The 18,034-nt window shown below is 35.9% G+C and overlaps 1 protein-coding gene across 1 annotated transcript in view; it reads right to left on the minus strand.

Annotated features, from left to right (window-relative positions):
- The window catches only part of LOC149782381 (nephrin-like), a 129,813-nt gene that overhangs the window by 92,895 nt on the left and 18,884 nt on the right, over positions 1–18,034 (minus strand). Inside the window, exons 5-7 of the mRNA XM_089933776.1 lie at positions 17,025–17,360; positions 4,185–4,475; positions 3,616–3,924 (exon numbers count right to left, since the gene is read on the minus strand). Of these exons, the coding sequence (XP_089789902.1) occupies positions 3,616–3,924; positions 4,185–4,475; positions 17,025–17,360 (936 nt within the window). The remainder of the gene's footprint in view (positions 1–3,615; positions 3,925–4,184; positions 4,476–17,024; positions 17,361–18,034) is intronic.

Genomic DNA, 18,034 nt, shown 5'->3' on the forward strand with positions numbered 1-18,034 from the left:
GTGCTAACTGTTTATCATCCAAAAGTCTAGAAAGTTAGATATTGTGGCATGGAAGTCTCCATTGGAATAAAGAGTTTTGGTGTGAACCAATGATAGTATAGTCCACTGTTTTATTATAGTGAACCAGTTAATCTTGTAGTCACTATTTTGGTTGAGTAATCAGTATGAAAATATACTTAGATATGTGTGGATCCTCTATCACGTTAGAATCAAAGGTGTTGATATGTGTATACATTTAGCCATTCCAAAGAATAAAACAGCAATTGGCCAGGCTTTAGGCCTATGATTGGTGTGAAAAGGGATGCGATGGTAGTCCCTCCACCTTGTTGCTAATGTCTATCACACAAATAAAATCAATTCAATTTCAATGTATTGCATCAAACTGGGGGAATAACATGGTATTCCATTTGGACGAGTTCCTATTTGCAGAAATAAGAATCTGCCAATAAATTAGCCAACCTAGGATAAGTCGAACTGAAATATAGACTGATGTTGATGACACTGCTTTAGAAAAACTTCAACAAGAAAACTAAGGTCTGAGTAATTGATCTGCTTTGCAGTTTTGTTCAGCCACAATGTTGAAGTTATAGGACAGTTGACAGTGTTATGACCCGTTGCTGAATTGCATCGCAAACTCAAGAGTGTAACATTTTATTGAATGTGCATAAGTTGATGATTAATTGGTAAATGCTGCATGAAAGCTGCACGAGCTGTGGCCAAATGCTTAGCACATGCGCTGAACATAATACCAAGTCCCTAGGAACTACTGTTGGATCCCCATGTCGCCATGATAGATTGGAGTCTTCTTCCCACCGGGATCTGAGACAATGGCGGGATGTTGGGCATGTATGTATATATGTTTTCAAGACAGGAATGACCTTGTGGAAATGCTAAAGGACACGATGAAACTCCCTCTGCCTCTTCCAATTATTTCGGGAGTTGTTAGTTCCTTGTAAATCCCTCAAATATAACTGTAACTGAGAGTGACTAGGGGTAGAGAGCATTGAATCTCTTCCACCTGATTAAGGTCATAGTTGTTATTATGGATATAGGATGTTGTATGTATATGTTATTTAATGAACACCATCTTATATGCACCCAATTAGTCCACTGAGATTCATAATGGAAGGATACAAGTTGTGGTCTGCATATTGTGGATCATTAAAATATTGGATACAAGGTTGATCCCACAGTAATGAAGTTGTGAATCGACTCATGATAATTTTAATGGAATAGAGGCGGCACTTGTGATATAATGCCATAGATGCTTGGAATTTTAATGGACGATGTACACAGTCCGAAATGTCAAAAACACTTTAGACTGTGGAAGCTATTAAAAATAATATATTGGGTAGATAATTCTCACCAGATATAGGAACCTATCTAACCTGGCACTTCTAGGTAAGGTATAATAATGACTAGAGCACTGGAATGGCCATTTTGTCATCTAAAGATTGAGATAGTGAAATCGATATATCCTGTATTACCTGCAAAGCAGTTGTAGAACAATCTTGATAACGGTGGTCCACTACACCTGCAGCACTCATAACTTGAAGCACATTAATTCTAACATATCACTAAGCAGATTTACTGGAAAATAGAGGATTGAGAGAGAGTGAAGTACTTCAAAATAATATAAGTTCATTGTTGATATTATGCCTATAGGATGTTGTACCTCTATGCTATCAAATGGACACTCCATTGAGTGTCCATTTCATAACATAGAGGTAGAGCATATTATGTCTATTTATAACTGGAATAATTAAGCTGGTTCATTGTTATGGCACACTAAACTGAGTATCATGCATGGGTAGAGCTTGGCAGCTCTATCTGATTCATACATTCGGACAAGTTTTTTGCTGATGGCTGATACTGTATGTATAATTGTTAAGAAACATGGTCATCGTATCTAGCATGAGACAGTCCAGTTATTGAGGATGATATGAGTTATAAGATGTTTGATGCAAGTGTCTGATCCATAATTATCCTAAGCGTAACTGTAACGTATCGTTGTCATAGTTCTCCATCTCACTGCCCATGAATGGTATGGTACAAACCCTTTGGGAGTAAGCGAAGTTTTCGTCATCATGCTATGACCCACTTCTATACATAAGGCAAGTCCGATATGTAGTGCATGCAGGAATGACAACCAGAGAAAATTACATATCTTGATCCTATATACAATTGGTGGAGTTAATTTCCTGCTTTTGACTTCTATGAAACCATACAGGGTTGTCCACTATGACCAACACCTGTAGAGGGGTACACGTGACCAGTACAGGTAGAAAAATATCATCAGGGCCAACTGGAAAGCGAGAGGTCAATTCAAGTAAGAACTTACCATATGAAGGACAATTATTTAGATGCCTATACAGATAAAAGTCACTCAAGAATCGCTTACAGTAACAGAGCATTAGTTAGACACTACGGTGTAAACCTTATATTGAAAACTGACTTGTACTTACTGGACCAGAAAGGAAGCTATGCAGTAATGTAAATACGTTTTCTATATTGCACACTAAAACCAGCAAATAAAAACTAACTGTGCCACACAGTTACTACAATATCCATTTTATGAGATAATGTATCAGTAGGAATCGGCTCATACGATTACATATAGCTACAATTAACAAAGTGCTAGCAGATGGTCTAATGAAACCGATGAAGCATTAACATACAATATCAGCTCACAATACTATCTGTAGAAATGCTCTTAATGATGACCTGTATAGCAAATCATTGAGGATTAGCACCCAGATGCTAAATACATGGTATACACAACTAACCTATATGTATCCGGTCATAGTGGACATTATACACACGCAATAAGTTGTGTATAGCCTAATAGAGACTGGCATGCACATATCAATTAAAACTATAACCAGAATTATTGTGAAATACAATCGGCTATTAGTGCAAGTGCATACATACCAGCAGGTGACAGAACAGTGTTTTAATGTCATGGCAGATCATTGCTGACTTAGAAAGAAAGAAATTTGAAAATAATAGGATGAGTATACATCCCTTTGAAGTAAAAACTCCTTCAACTTTAGAGTGTTGCATTTCCAGAAGCTTTGCAGAGGATTTATGCAAGGTACCTCTTGACACAAGCATGTCACGTGGTACAAGCAGAAGTAACAACTGATATAGTAATGGGATTTGGCGTCAATCCTGTGACAAGGGAAGAACACTCTGCCCATCTGCCACCTATGTGGGCATTTAACCTTTAGCTTGTTAGCTTATTAGTTAAAGTTTTTTTTTAATTGGGACTGGATTTGTTAGGTATTAGTAGTTCTCCTAAAGTATTACATTTCAGTCATGTATTTAAAGAAGAAAAATCTTGTAGTTGGGCATAACGCTTACATCAATCAATTGAAGCAATACAAGTGTATATTAAACATAAACTAAAGTATGGATGACCTCAAGCATGTTGAAGAAACTAGTTGAAACTTGCATTTATAATATGATTGTCTACTGAGGATGGGATAGACTAACAAATCCATCCAATTGTTCCAATCAGACTAATCTTTTGGGACTCCTTCAAAACTGAAAAGCACAGTTTGTTCCATTACTGTAGATATACACAAAAACAGAAACTAAGGTAGCATAGCTTACACGTCACATTGAGGACGACACTGTCACTAACTCTTGGTACAGTAGTCTGGGGGTTCTCAGCTGAACAGGTAATAATATTTCCATCCATGTAGCGGGTAGGAGTGATGGTCAACGTTTGGAACCCAATTTTACCACCATATTGCCCAGACTGTTCCAAGGTGGCACTCAGTTCTCCAGTAGGGACACTCGTGCTGTTCAACCAACGTATTATAGCAGTTGGATTGGAGACCCCAGTGGTACACCGCATACTCAGTTTATATCCTGCAGTTACTTCTCTGTTGTTGGTTATGCTCACACTGGCAGGGGCGACTGAAAATAAGTTGTAGAGATTAAATTAAGTCATTAGTTTCATTATTCAGTGTTTTCTCCATGACAAGTGATTGCATGAATTAAACAATACAACAAATCTGAACAGGAATGAGAAAATTATTCACAGTTGTGTTTTACTGAAAATTCAAAATGCATTTTAAAACTTCAGAAATGTAACAGACAAATATGTGTATATGTTTATTTTGTTCGAAATTTGACTAAACTCATTTTTATGAACAATAAACATTACATATACATACACCATACAGTTAGGTTCCTTGATGTAACAAGACTTGAGCTTAAAGCAGGGTGTGTGATAATACACAGTAATGTTGCTCCATTGTCTTGTCTAGTCACTGTCTTGTTGTATGTTGAGGTGATATTGAAGGTTTCTGTGGCCTTGTCCTCAGTGATGGTGGTGAAGACTGTTCCAGCTCCAGACCAAGTGATGTTTGCTGCAGGTCTACATCTGTATACACTGCATGTGGAAGACAGTGTGGCATTCTCTTGAAGGTTGCCTGGATCTGACATCACTGGTTCACTTGGCTTTACTACATTTGAAGATTGAACGAATATATATATATATATATATATATATATATATATATATATATATATATATATATATATATATATATATATATATATATATATATATATATATATATATATATATATATATATATATATATATATATATATATATATATATATATATATGTGTGTGTGTGTACAGTAAAGATAATTTAATATGATCTTAGATACTATACTTTCTTGGAATAATGTCTGATATGTATTCCAAAAGGCTTGTTATCATCTTCCATTATTACAATTTATTTAATTGGTGATAGCATTTGATTTTTGGTCTGCCGATCAAATTATTTGGAGCCTGTTAACCAATGGCAGTCAGTGGTAAACAAAATCTGGTAACTTCACAACAGCTGCCCCTCTAATTTCAGAGCAGACCCCACCTATAATCTAAGTGAAGTCTCCCTTGGTCTTATTCATCAATATCTAATACAATTGTGTTTGAACTGATGAGCCAGGCATGCTATAACCATGATTCTGTAAGACTAGTAAGTTATTACTGTGTATCATCTCAAAGCAAGTTCATGTATAAGCCAAATCCCCAAACTAATTAGGTATGAACATTATGACCCATGCATAAAACGACCCACTTGTCCAAGAGAAACGTCATGAGGATCAAACAAAAAGATGTAATTAATGCATCAATTAATTCTTTCTCCAGTTCTGGGAGTGAAAGCAAGTCCAGTCAGATGCACCTTCCTTATTCTTGGCATCTATTCTAATGCTTTTTTTCTAGCATTCACGTAATTACTTCTTGTGAACAAAATGTAAGTGTTCCAGAAGTTATTTGCTTCAGCATAGTCAATAAATTTGAGGTTGAATGTACCATATCATAACAGAATGCTTAATTTTATTTTCAACACTATTAATTTTAAGGGAGCCCTGAGGGGCAGAGTGGTCTGAGGCGTTCTCCGGTACGGATCACTTCCATCTCACCTCTGCGAGGGTTCGAGTTTCGGATTCGGCTAATGTGGGTATGTGAGAAAGCTTGCCAGTAGCTTCTCATGTGTCGATGGTTCTTTCCGGGGTTTTCCCGGGTTCTTCCGCCACCATTAATACTGGCGGCCATGTATAGCCTATCGTGTGCTGAAAAATGGAGTTAAACCCTAGAACACCTACACAAACTATTAATTTTCACTATTGCTTTACATTTTTAAAATGAATAGACATAAATTACTTTTGATACCGATAGTTAGGGATTATATTACTTTATGATGTAATTTTTCCATGGGGGCAAGTTGTCATATCAAATTGTATTGGATAATTATTTATCATTGTTTCTATATTGTTCTATGTTTCAAGACTGTTAGCTTCATACAGTTAACATAAATATAATTGGCTGTAAGCGTAGTCCCTGCCATATATGAAATCTCTTAAGGGAAATATGATAGTTACAGTGTGATAGCGATTTGCACGATCTCAATTTTAAAGTAATCGAGATGGGGAAAATGCGAAAAAAATCGCTACTAATGAGAAAACTCTCTTATACATATGGATTGTGCCACCGTCACATGCAAACATTACCCACAATACCTAGCTCTTACGCCAGCACCATTATGTTTGTTGTGGCCCCAGTGCTTTGTACGTATGTACATGTAAAAATTGTTTGTTATAATTTTGGAACGTCATTAGTGATGGCGTCTAAAAGACAAGCAAGTGATAGTCGTAAGAGACTAATGAATGCTATTTATTAAAAGGTTACACTTGAAGTAGTGCCAAGGTATGAAGCTGGTCAGAGTACTGCCATGATAAAGCATGCTTTGAACCTTAATGAAAGTACATGTAGAACAATACATATATGTGACAGTGTTGAAAAAATGAAAGCAAATGTGAAAGCTGGAACATCCCTTTCGAACCAGAAAAAATGCTATACAAGCCCAAACATAGTGAACTGGATGGAAAGGATGTTGGCAACGTGGTTTGATGAACACTACTGTTCAATGTAGCTTTCGTTTTTTAATTACACTTACATATGTTATGTTAATTAAAATTCATAATTTCAAGTTTGTATTTTATGTTTCCTAGTTTTAAATTAGTTTCTCTGTTTTTTATGAAAACTTTTTTTAGTTTTTATTTTAATCTACTTTGCAGAGGCATCCCCTAATTTTAACATACTGAATTTATTTGGAGACAATAATCTCAATTTACATGAATCTCAAATTATGCGCACTCTTCAAAAACGCAACCTTCATGTAAATCGCAATCACACTATGGCATTCCTAGGAAACTAAGACCCTTGCTTAATCTTATTTAACAATACAACAGAGAGTTGGTACAGACCAGTACATTCATTTTGATTGTGTACAAAATAAACCGATATATCCGTGAGATACTATGTGTCATAAATTATGCATAGTAACATCAAGTGCACTTTAAACTGCCTTTATTGACAACACACCTGTATAATGAAATCCACAAAGAATATGCACATCAACATATTAATCATTCTAACTTGTACACTGCTAAATATTATTTAAACTAACATATAACACAAATCACTATTGAGTGTCTCATACATATTGCTTAAAACTAAAAAGCATGCCTGTGTTTCTATCTCAATACCAAACTGTTTGTCATAAACATATTCAGAATCCTAATTACTAAAATAAAATATATGTAGTTAGTTTTTCTCATATATCATGTACACATTGATAAAGCTTGCATGTGCTAGTATGGCAGATGATGATATTGATCACTCATTAAAGACAATTAAATACTGGATGGAGATATTACTAATATTGAATTCTTTTCGAAGCTACCCATACAATTGATGGTTTAATACATTTGACTAGGCTGCATTTGCTGGTGGATAGACATGCATCAAATTACAGTGGATGGACATATATTAAACAGACAAAAATAGTCAGGCAATAACGAATGTTTGTTTATTATCCTACCCAATACATGGGAATAAATTCATGATAGTATACTCATTATCTTCATGAAGATGGTCTACTTACCGTACTTCAAAGCTATGAAAATGACTTATTAATTGGGAACAGGTTGCCTGGGCTACCAATAATCACGTGGTATTAGCATAAAATGTTAATTAGCTTCAGTTTGCATTTTGATATGCAAGTTTTTAAGCACTACATACTATTGTAATGTAACCTTTTATGCGAGACTTAACCTTGTCCAAAATCAAGGTCTGCGACCTCTTCTCATATCACATACGCAGACAAATCAACTATACCCGGGCACGTACGTGTAGCAGATCGTTTGTAAATATATACCATTACAATTATTAAACCTGTTTAAAATGATGCTGTCTGCTTGTATATTTGTGAACGACTTAATGCGGCGGCACCGATGACGCAGACATTGCGTTCAGTACGGCATGTACTTCTGGACTGCGTATAGGTTGAGTCATTAATGTCGATGCTGGTAATGTTGAATAACCGATTGTTATGTCACCGGATAAGCCAATGTACTTTACAAATTCTTTCAGTGGATCCAATCAACACAAATCAAAGCAAACAACACCATGTGGGTCAAGCGCATATGCTACCCAACATGAACCTGGACCAGCATGATAAAAAGATCAATGATACCAGTTTCAATACGGTTTGGGTTTTCCTGCAATTGGTCATCCATGAAAACATCTCTTAAGTTTGTTATGTTTAATGACAAAGCAGCATCAGGTAAATCAAAATTAGACATGGGGCGTTTTAACAAAATGTCCCCGGTAGTATCATACCATGTTTTTAGACCGTGTCCTGTTGCCTTTATCATTGCCATTCCGGCAGTTGTTCCAACGGCTCCAAAACGGCTGGTTTTGCAACAGCTGTAGCTGTGGCGGCAACCAGCACCGGTATCGCCGCTGGAAGTGGAAATATGCCACCGGTCTTTGTTGTATCGCTGACAGAATTCGAGGAAATATCAAGTCCCACGCCATTTTTTTTTTATTAACGTCACTGTAGTGTTTGATTTGACATAGTTTCATCGATAACACAAGTGGGCCTTGTAACACCGCTAATTTCAGTGATAGTGTTGCCCCAGAATACATCTCTGATGCCAATTGGTGCTTTTTAATCTGACCAGTGTCACAGTAATGTTGACATGATGATATGACATTCTGACATCATGCATGATCTAATTGCATGACTCTCATTCATACACCAACGCCTTCATACAACATTGTTTTGTCCGATAGTACAACAGCAATTGCTCTGTAACCACCAGGGCCAGTAGTTAATACACCTATTTGAGATCGAACATGTATAGCAGTGTCTAATTGTCTAAAGAAATCTAAAATGTTCAAATGAGAAATAGTAGATCGGATATAGCGTTATAAAGTCCCGTTGAGATACCTGCCAACCGGAATCAACATTCTGATCATGCCCCATGAATGTCATTCACAAATAGTATACACGGGCAACAAGATTGTAGTTGAAATAGACCAGCACTTCTTCAGATGGTTCTTGACGTCCATTTATTCTCAGAGATACTTCTCTAACCTCATGAGTGTCAAACATCATTGGGTATCGGGCTTGTGAACCTACTAAGGCGTTTTCATGAAGTGATATATATATATATATATATAGATATATATATATATATATATATATATATATATATATATATATATATATATATATATATATATATATATATATCGTATTACTGAAACTCCCTACTGTGATGTTACTTACCATGTGAATAAACCAGCAACGTTACCCTGGACGATGTATGTGGTCATCGTCAAACACGACAGCTTTAACTTACTACCGCTATCCATGAAAGAGATCAGCTGTTTCTCTTCAATGAGTGATGTTGTCATTCTCGACGTCACAACGTAAGTTTTGTCAGTTTGGCCTTACCATCATCAACACCAGGTTAATACCAGTTTGCGTAGGTGTCCGTAGCTTATTGAACTAATACGATTGTGTGTTTAACACTGAAAATAACCTTTCTGATATCTCTACAGAATCCAAAGAAGTGCGACCGTGGAACTGTGCATGAAACGTCTTCATTGCTATTTAACAATGATCTGCGAGGCAGAAGCCTGGTTGAAATTTACATTCACTGATGTGACTTCCGCCCCGTTCATCTCGGGGTAATCAGAGGCATCTTTGCAAATCATCATTAATGGACCAGCAGACCACAACTAATTATTGGAATATCTTTCCAGACCCATTATCGTCCTGGCAACGTCTAGACATGATTCAATATTATTTCCAACAAAGATGTAGGTGGCACTACTAAACAACGCCATAACACCTCTATTAACAAAAACAACTCGATCTCCTACTCGGTATACTGTATTGTCTGTTTTCAAAAATTGACCTTCGATCTCAATAAATGCCTTGGCGGGCAAGATATATTTGCTTTTTTCCTGAACTTGCAGGTCAATTCTTCCATGTGCATCAGGTACACTCGCATCATAAGAATAATACTGATAATTATGCAACAATTCATCTTTGATGACTTGCGCGTCCATTTCGAATGCGGGATCAGATACACGATTTAACATTTTATGATATTATTTGTTCTTTAAAATATCCCTCGAGCCTGACCACTTCCTATAAACAGACTTGCAGTTAAATTTGTTTCTGTCTCAGAGACTTGTTGTTTCTTCAGGTATGGCACTCCAGCTAATTCTTTCAACTGTTCATTTGCAGGTTTGATTTATTATTTTACTGACACTTGCTGGCATCACTTCGGTGTTTCTCAGTATTATCGGCTACGGATATCGTCGTACCTGTCACACGAGTGTGTCTTTGAACGCTGAAAATGCTTTACCAGCAGCATCACCAGCAGTGCCAATACCTCTATCACCAACGATTTCGATGGCTTTTCATGCATAATTGTTTTGCAATTGGGATAGCTTTTAGGGCTATCCTTCTAAATAAAACTTGAATAATATCGCCGACTCCATCTCCACATATCACTTTATAAACCAGTAATCGTGAATTTATCACCCTGACGTTTTCAGGTCCACACTTGGCATTGGGTATAATCATGTTATTTTGTTTTCGCTGATATCATCGATCATTTACTGTAGTGATCATCAGTAATTTCATCGATTAGTGCCCAAAATATGCTGATGTCCATGAATACACCAGTAAATAAACGCCGATAAATAGCAACCCATTTATTGGTGATTTATTGAGAATAATTACCGGCTCGTCTTCCACCTATCAGAAGTTCTAGTCGATCAACATCATAGAGGATGCTATTTGGGCAAAGTTTATCCTAAATCACTGGCGAATTTTGTTTCTTATGATAATGAACAAGAGTGGCAAGGTCACTTCCGGTTTCTCCTTCAGGTGATTCGTTATTTGGATCCGGTTGATCAGGCGAGTGCTGCTGGAGTGCCTCTGACCCAGCCTTTTTATTTTCCTTCATTGCTTTAGACCTAGTTTTAGACTTTACTTTCTTTTTGTTGCCTGCTTCTTGAAGTTGACAATTCATTTCTTGTCTTTGTCTCCTTTCTTGATTTTTTGTTCAGTACAATCATCTACTGGCCGGTTAAAAAGTTAAAACTTTTCATCATCACCTTTGACCTGCTAAGGACCGGAAAAATATGATATGTATGCCAATCGTCATAACTTGCAGGTTTTATATCTTTTTCTTGTTACCTTAATGTGGCAATATGAAGTATTTGGTTTTATCCGTGATAGCATTAATACTTTCCACAGTAAATTTATACATCATGTTGGTTTTAACTTTTGGTGGCGGTGGTTGTAGTTGAACTTCGGGTGGTGGCTGACCTGGTGGCGAAAGGTGTTGAAGGTGACCAGCAATATCAGCTTGGTAATGTCACGAGGATTTTGTATTGGCTCAGTTTGTGTAAACATTTATTGGGATGCATCTGCTTTGTACCTTATGTAAAGTCCTGGTGCTGTTTGAGTTGCTGTTTGACAGAATCAGGGACTGCAATATTTCTTAATTGCATCTAGTTCTTGTCAAGCTAATTCAACTGTATGAATTCCCACAATCACTCACTGTTATTATTATTATTATTATCATTATTATTATTATTATTATTATTATTATTATTATTATTATTATTAAAACAACAATTTAATTATGAATCACTAGTCAGATGAAATGAAAGATTTCAGGAAATACAGCAATATATTTTTTTCAACTACTGTGAATTGCTGGAAAACCAATTTGACATACAATTTAGACATTGCCCGTGTCACCTGTCAATGTCTAAACTGAGCTGCTAATAATAACAGGCGGATTCCTCAAGCTCAAAACAAAAATCAATACCTTTTACAATATACATAACAGAACATGATTAACTTGTATAGTTAGGGGTTCAATTGGCGAGTGCTTGATTAAATATTAACTATTAAAATTCAGCCTGGACAGACCTCTGAATCTTTACAAGTTTCGTTCTAAAATTTAATTTTCCATTTGGCAATTAGCCAAGGGGTGTGTTCACACTTAATGGAAATAAAATATAACAATTACCAAAGAAATTCATTCAATATATATTCAACATCAATCAGCGTGGTTGCAGTCATTCCCTTTTGATATTGTACACAGGGTTCGGATTGGCCTTTTGACCACTACTACTGCTTAAGGAACTGTGCAAGAAGCCATTAATGACCTCTTTACTCGCTGCCTACATGGAGCTTGTGTGCATGATCATAACTCTTCCTATTGGTTGACATGGATTCAAAGAGCCAATCAAAGCAGATAATCTGTATGTAATATCGCATGATCATCTTGAGTAACACATGATCAATCACTATCTGGCACCCAACTACTTTTTATCGATTTTTAATGGATTTAAATCTGTTGGTTTTTAATATTGTTTAAACAAATTTTCAGCTCATCTTCCCGTTTTTGTTCTATTTCGTGTTGATTTATGGGCATACAACTATTCTTATTTATTCGTGCTGGCCTATCACCACCCCAGTGACGACACATTTGTGCCTATATGGGGGGTTGAACCCTTATATTGTAAATGTCGTTGTTTCAGTACTTTCTCAGGTGACTGCCATGGTCTAGGCTGCATCTTCCGTAATCGGATACGTACATGCTATACAAGTATCGTAAATGACATGTCTCTTTAATACATTTCTTTACAGTTTTAAACAGAACAAAAATAAGAATACTTTATTCATTATGGGATCTGACTAGCTCCATATTTCGGTCCTCCACCCCACCAAAAAATGAAATATGTGCAGGGGTTCTTCCGCAATGTGGTGGCATGAGGCAGTGCGTGGCCCAGACCTAGGGAACAGGAGGCCTCGGGCTCCTAGCTAAATATGCATTGTATGCTCATAAAATACCGATCTTGTTAGACAATATTATAATATACTAGAAAATTATTACTTTATTCAAAACAAAATTCTTTTTTTTAAATGTCTGATAAAACATTCAATAATACTTGAAGAACTTCATGATATTCACTGTCACATCAACTTTTTCTCCTATGCTATTAATGCTGAAATTACTAAATGCGTGTGACAGTATTCACATAGTAATTTTGTTACAATATTTTGTTTGTATTTAAAGTAAACGCTATATTACTTTTAACTCCTTTGAAAATAAAATCTGTTAAAAAAAACAATATTAATGTATATGGAAATGATTGCATATATTCAAGTCTTTTACCACACTGGGTAAAGACTGTTGATATAGACATGCCGGTGTTGCTCTTCTGCAACCTTGGATATTTTCTTTGCTTTCCTTTTTGTCACCAATGACTTTTTTGAGTCATTGTTCAATTCTTTCTTCTTTCTCGACAATGATTGTCTTTCGTTTCAAGCACCTCCTTGTATTGGCTGTAATTTGTGTTTCTGATATTAGATTTCATAATAACATTCTCTGTATGCTTCTTCTTTTGGAATTGGTGTCTGCTGCTACAAGCACTTCCATCCACGAGTCGCATAATTCAAATCTTTCTTGCAAAGATCAAAGAATGCTAGTCCATTGGCAATCAGTTTTCTTATGAACGACTAAGTTATTTCCGTCAACTTTCTACTTGAACTATTCCAATATCTACACGTTTTTAAAACCTTTATCCAAATATTTTGTGTTGTTTTCCCTTTCAAAACTCAAGATGCAATTTTGGCAACCATGATTCTATATTTTGATTTCCATCAGTTTCCATTATACGAAGATGAATCGGAAGAATATAAACTTTTGACCAACCAGAATATTCTTTTAATGATCATGCATAAACTAATAAATGGAATAAATACTTCAATTGGATCATAATTGAATAATACCAGACAACCAGACAGACTGTCTTTTAATAACCTGATTAGAGATGATATAAAAGCAGAATACATTGAGGATACAATTTGTCTCATCAGGAGAAAAGCGGAATTACGCTTTAAAATGAAGGAAAATCATGTCTGAATAATGCAGCTGTCCAAGGAAAATAGGGCAGTACCGTGCAGGCAACAACATAAATTGACAATACTGTCTTAACAAATAAGACCATCTTATTTGTATAGTATCATGACTGCATTATGAACTCTATTTTTCAGTGTCCCTTTTTTGGAATCCTTTATGCAACAGTGTCACTGCTTGACTGCAAATGCCCTGACAAAATGGAGGACATGCTGTCAATGCTAGCCATTTCAGGTCTTTACAAATTTAGAACAAAACCTCTGGATGCAAAATGAAATGTACAACTTTGTTTAATGGCACAGGCTGTGCTCGCAAGGATGACAACAAGTATGGAAACTGTGGAAAAAAATATTTTATTCCAGCACACACATAATGGGCAGCTTTAAAGCATCTGCTGAGTCTAAGCATGCCACACAATTGAGAAAACCAACCGCCAGCTATTTATATAATTCCTTAAGCTGAATTCCTGAATCATCCTCTAACTACACACTTGTATTTTAAAAAAGCAAGTATCTGGTGGGAAGTACTTAACACCTTCCTGAGTAAAATTATTTTGTCCATTGTGATGCGAATGTACATGAAACCTAAAGTTGCAATGAAATATGACACAAAGGACAAATCACTTAAACTTGTGGCTATGGATCCTCTTGTCAAACATCAACCATACATAACACTATCAAAAACAATGGAACAAATGCGAACTTGCCTAGTTCCACTTGTGGCCTGTAGTAATACTAAAAATTACTTGAGAATGCAAAGTATGCTATGAGACCAATTTCAGCGTTGTGATGACAAAAATTTAGAATCACTTCCCGGCTGGAAACATCTTCATCTGCGTCATAAGCGTGACACATTTTGCCAGCTTAACTGATATGATAAGGACCATGCACAATGACTATCAAACAGTTACAACATTCCAACTCTTGTCCAGCATGGGATCAAACTTGTCTATTATTAGCTAATCTATTACTCGTGTAGAACATTATTAGAAACAGGTACTATTTAATATAAATGATGATTATGCCCATGGTGTGCATGTCAGTCATGTCCAGCCACAAATTAATTTGACCCTAGTGGTCATCAAATTAACAAGAAGGATGAAGTTTTCACACAAGTATGCAAATGATGCTCCATCATCATATAACTTGTCTTTGGTACTGTACACATATAGATTCAAGATACGTTCTTCATAGCCACTGAATAAGTCGAATGAAAATATCAGCAAGTAGTTATGGTCATTGTTGTTGTTTTTATCGTGGGGTTCAATGCCATTTTTTAGCACACAATAGTCTATACATGGCCACCAATATGACTAGTGGAGGAAGAACCTGGGCGAAAACCTATTAAAAACTACACACACACACAGGAAACTCAAATCAAACACTGTAAATATCCTGTCGAAGATACATTACAGTAAATTTGCTAATTTCTGCACCTGGGAAACCTTCTCTTAAATGAATATTACAACAACGTATGTTTTTGTTGTGAAAGTGACATGCTAGGTTATGTAGACGTGGACCATCTACTGCATTATAACTGGTACCTCATCAAACAATGTGACATCACGATCATTGGACATTCGGTGTTGAAAAATGATTTCGTCTGTGTAAAATGTTGTTTATTCTGATTGATGATTGTTCTTTAACTTATGTAATGCAAGAAAAGTATAATCTACTTTTAAACTTTGTTTGGGACATTTTTTTACGCACAACAAATGAAAGGTCAGAATATACGATATTATTTGGGTTTTCTTTCTACTTATATTAATTTGCAATGAAATAAAAGCTATGTGATAAATAAAAGTCTCAAATGGGTAATGATTTAATACTAAAGTTATGAAACTTTTTTAATAATGTCCAGCTTTTCCTTACCTAGGCTCGCAAACGCTGCAGTTATTCAACTCGTTTCATTCACTTTTAAATCATTACCCATTTGTCATCGTCTATATAATGCAGGGGCACCTGACTATATAATTATTTGTTAGTGTTATTTAAGGTCAAGGTCTAGCCTTCTTTACCAACTTTTGAAAGTTCTGCAAACATTTAACCTACATCCTAGTGATTTTATTGTGTCTCGTGTGTTTATATGGTTGTTGTGATCATAATTATTGACTTTCGGACTAAATCACTTTTGGGGGAATTTTTTTATTTTATTCAAGGTCATTCTGGTTTATACCTTAGTGATACATCAAGATTGTTTGCATATCAGCCTATTCAAGGTTATTAATACACAGAAACATTCAATATTGTAGTTCATTTGGAACAATGTAGTTTTGGATCTGCGTTAGAGCTTTTATGACTATTAGGCATTTGATTCACAATACTATCAATTCCTTTCAACTGTTAATTTTATATTAGAAGGAATTTAATTATATGTTGAATTTTATGAAGCTTATTGGCTTTGCTTTCTCGAGTCATAACAATTGAGATTATGACTATAAATGCCATTAATCCTCTAAATCTCCCCATGCATTTCTTGCAAATGAAACTTTTGTATTGCATTTCCCTTCAACAGTTCTGTTACCTCATTTTTAGGTCATTACTTGTCCTATTTAGCATCATAACCCCATCTTTTTCATTTTGTGGCACAAGTCTTCATTCTTCCTTTCTTGTTCTTTACCTGCTGTTTTATGCTTTTTCTAACAGCATTTTAATCAGTTAGCCAGATGATCATGCTAAATTTAAAGTCGAAAGAGTGTAACCCAGGACAGCAAATAGGGTGGGCAGCTACAGAGTGAGACTGCTCTGCTTCAGTGCCTCTTGGCTCTCTGCACGTCCTGTGGAAATAAGCATTGTTTAGGAAACTAAAACTTGTGCTGTCTTTGCCTTGATTCTCCTTGCTGTACAAAATTAGACTCCTTGTGGGTCAGAGTATCGCATGTCATTATTTAAGGACAGTCATATCTTACAACCGCTGGTATGTGCAGCACAGCCCCCAAACCAAATTTGTCCACTTTGAACCATTCATTAAGAAGAAGTAGTGATACATTACAGTTGGGTGGCACATTCATTTTGACTTCACAGCAATCCCTAAAGTAGCTGAGCGGGAGTTTTGATTGGTATACAATGATCATCGTGCAATGTGACACTTACAAAATGAATAATTTAACACATATGTAGTGGACTTATTGACAAAATTATAAAATCAAAGGATATAACTCTATTAAATCCAAGTAAATAAACTCTACTTACATGTGAGATACAGTTCCACTGAGGCATTTTGTGGAGATGTCCAAGTTCTATGTTCAGCCTGGCATAGATACGTGACTCTGTCTTCAGATCGTGTTGCCATTATAATCACTATTGATGTTACATCATATGTGCCATCTGCATTATATTGTGAAGAATTACTCGCAGGGACCTCTGAACTAGTCACGCCACCACGTAACCATTTCACATAAGATTGTGGGTTACCTCCCCTGACCTGACAGACAAAGGTGATCTGACTGTTTTCTGTTACCCGTGATACCCTCCTCCCTGACCCAATGTCCTCTGTTGCGTTAGTAATTACTGGATTTTGGGGTGATACTAAAGGTAAAAATTCGAAGGTTTGTAAACCGTAAAGGCAAACCAATTCATTGTTTGAAGATATAGTAGTAGAAGAAAGACATCAATGTGCATGGAATATTGATGACTTTAAAGGTTTATGCAACACTAATAATACTATACAGGTTTAACATTATGACATTAATGGGAATCTATACTCCTATTCTATGGCAATTATTAGAAAATAGTGTACATCTTACATGTATTTCCAGAACCCCAAGTAACACAAATGGTGTGGAAAGAGTAGAAAGGATTAAGAAACAAATCCACCACTATCTCCCTGCACGTGCTGATGAAGTTGCCATGGCAGCTCATGAAGAACTTCTCTGCACACCACGCTTTCTCGCATGGTCGTCAAGGATGACCATTATTAAGTGACAATGGTTTCAATCAAATGGGAATGGTTTACTGTATATGAACCCCTACAAACATCCTCTATAGTGGTTCATGGAGAGAGAGAGAGAGAGAGAGAGAGAGAGAGAGAAACCAATTTGTTTATATTGTTACCACATGATTAAATGTGTCTTAGTTCTAATGAAAATAATGTCATAAATATAATGTCAAATCAAATTTTACATTATACTGACATAGACGCAATGACTCAAAACTGTACTAATACTTCAGTACTTTTTTTTTGATGAGAGGCTGATTGACAC

The sequence above is a fragment of the Sinohyriopsis cumingii genome, chromosome 15, assembly GCF_028554795.1.
Source record: "Sinohyriopsis cumingii isolate HCF-2022 chromosome 15, ASM2855479v2, whole genome shotgun sequence".
NCBI lineage: Eukaryota > Metazoa > Mollusca > Bivalvia > Unionida > Unionidae > Sinohyriopsis > Sinohyriopsis cumingii.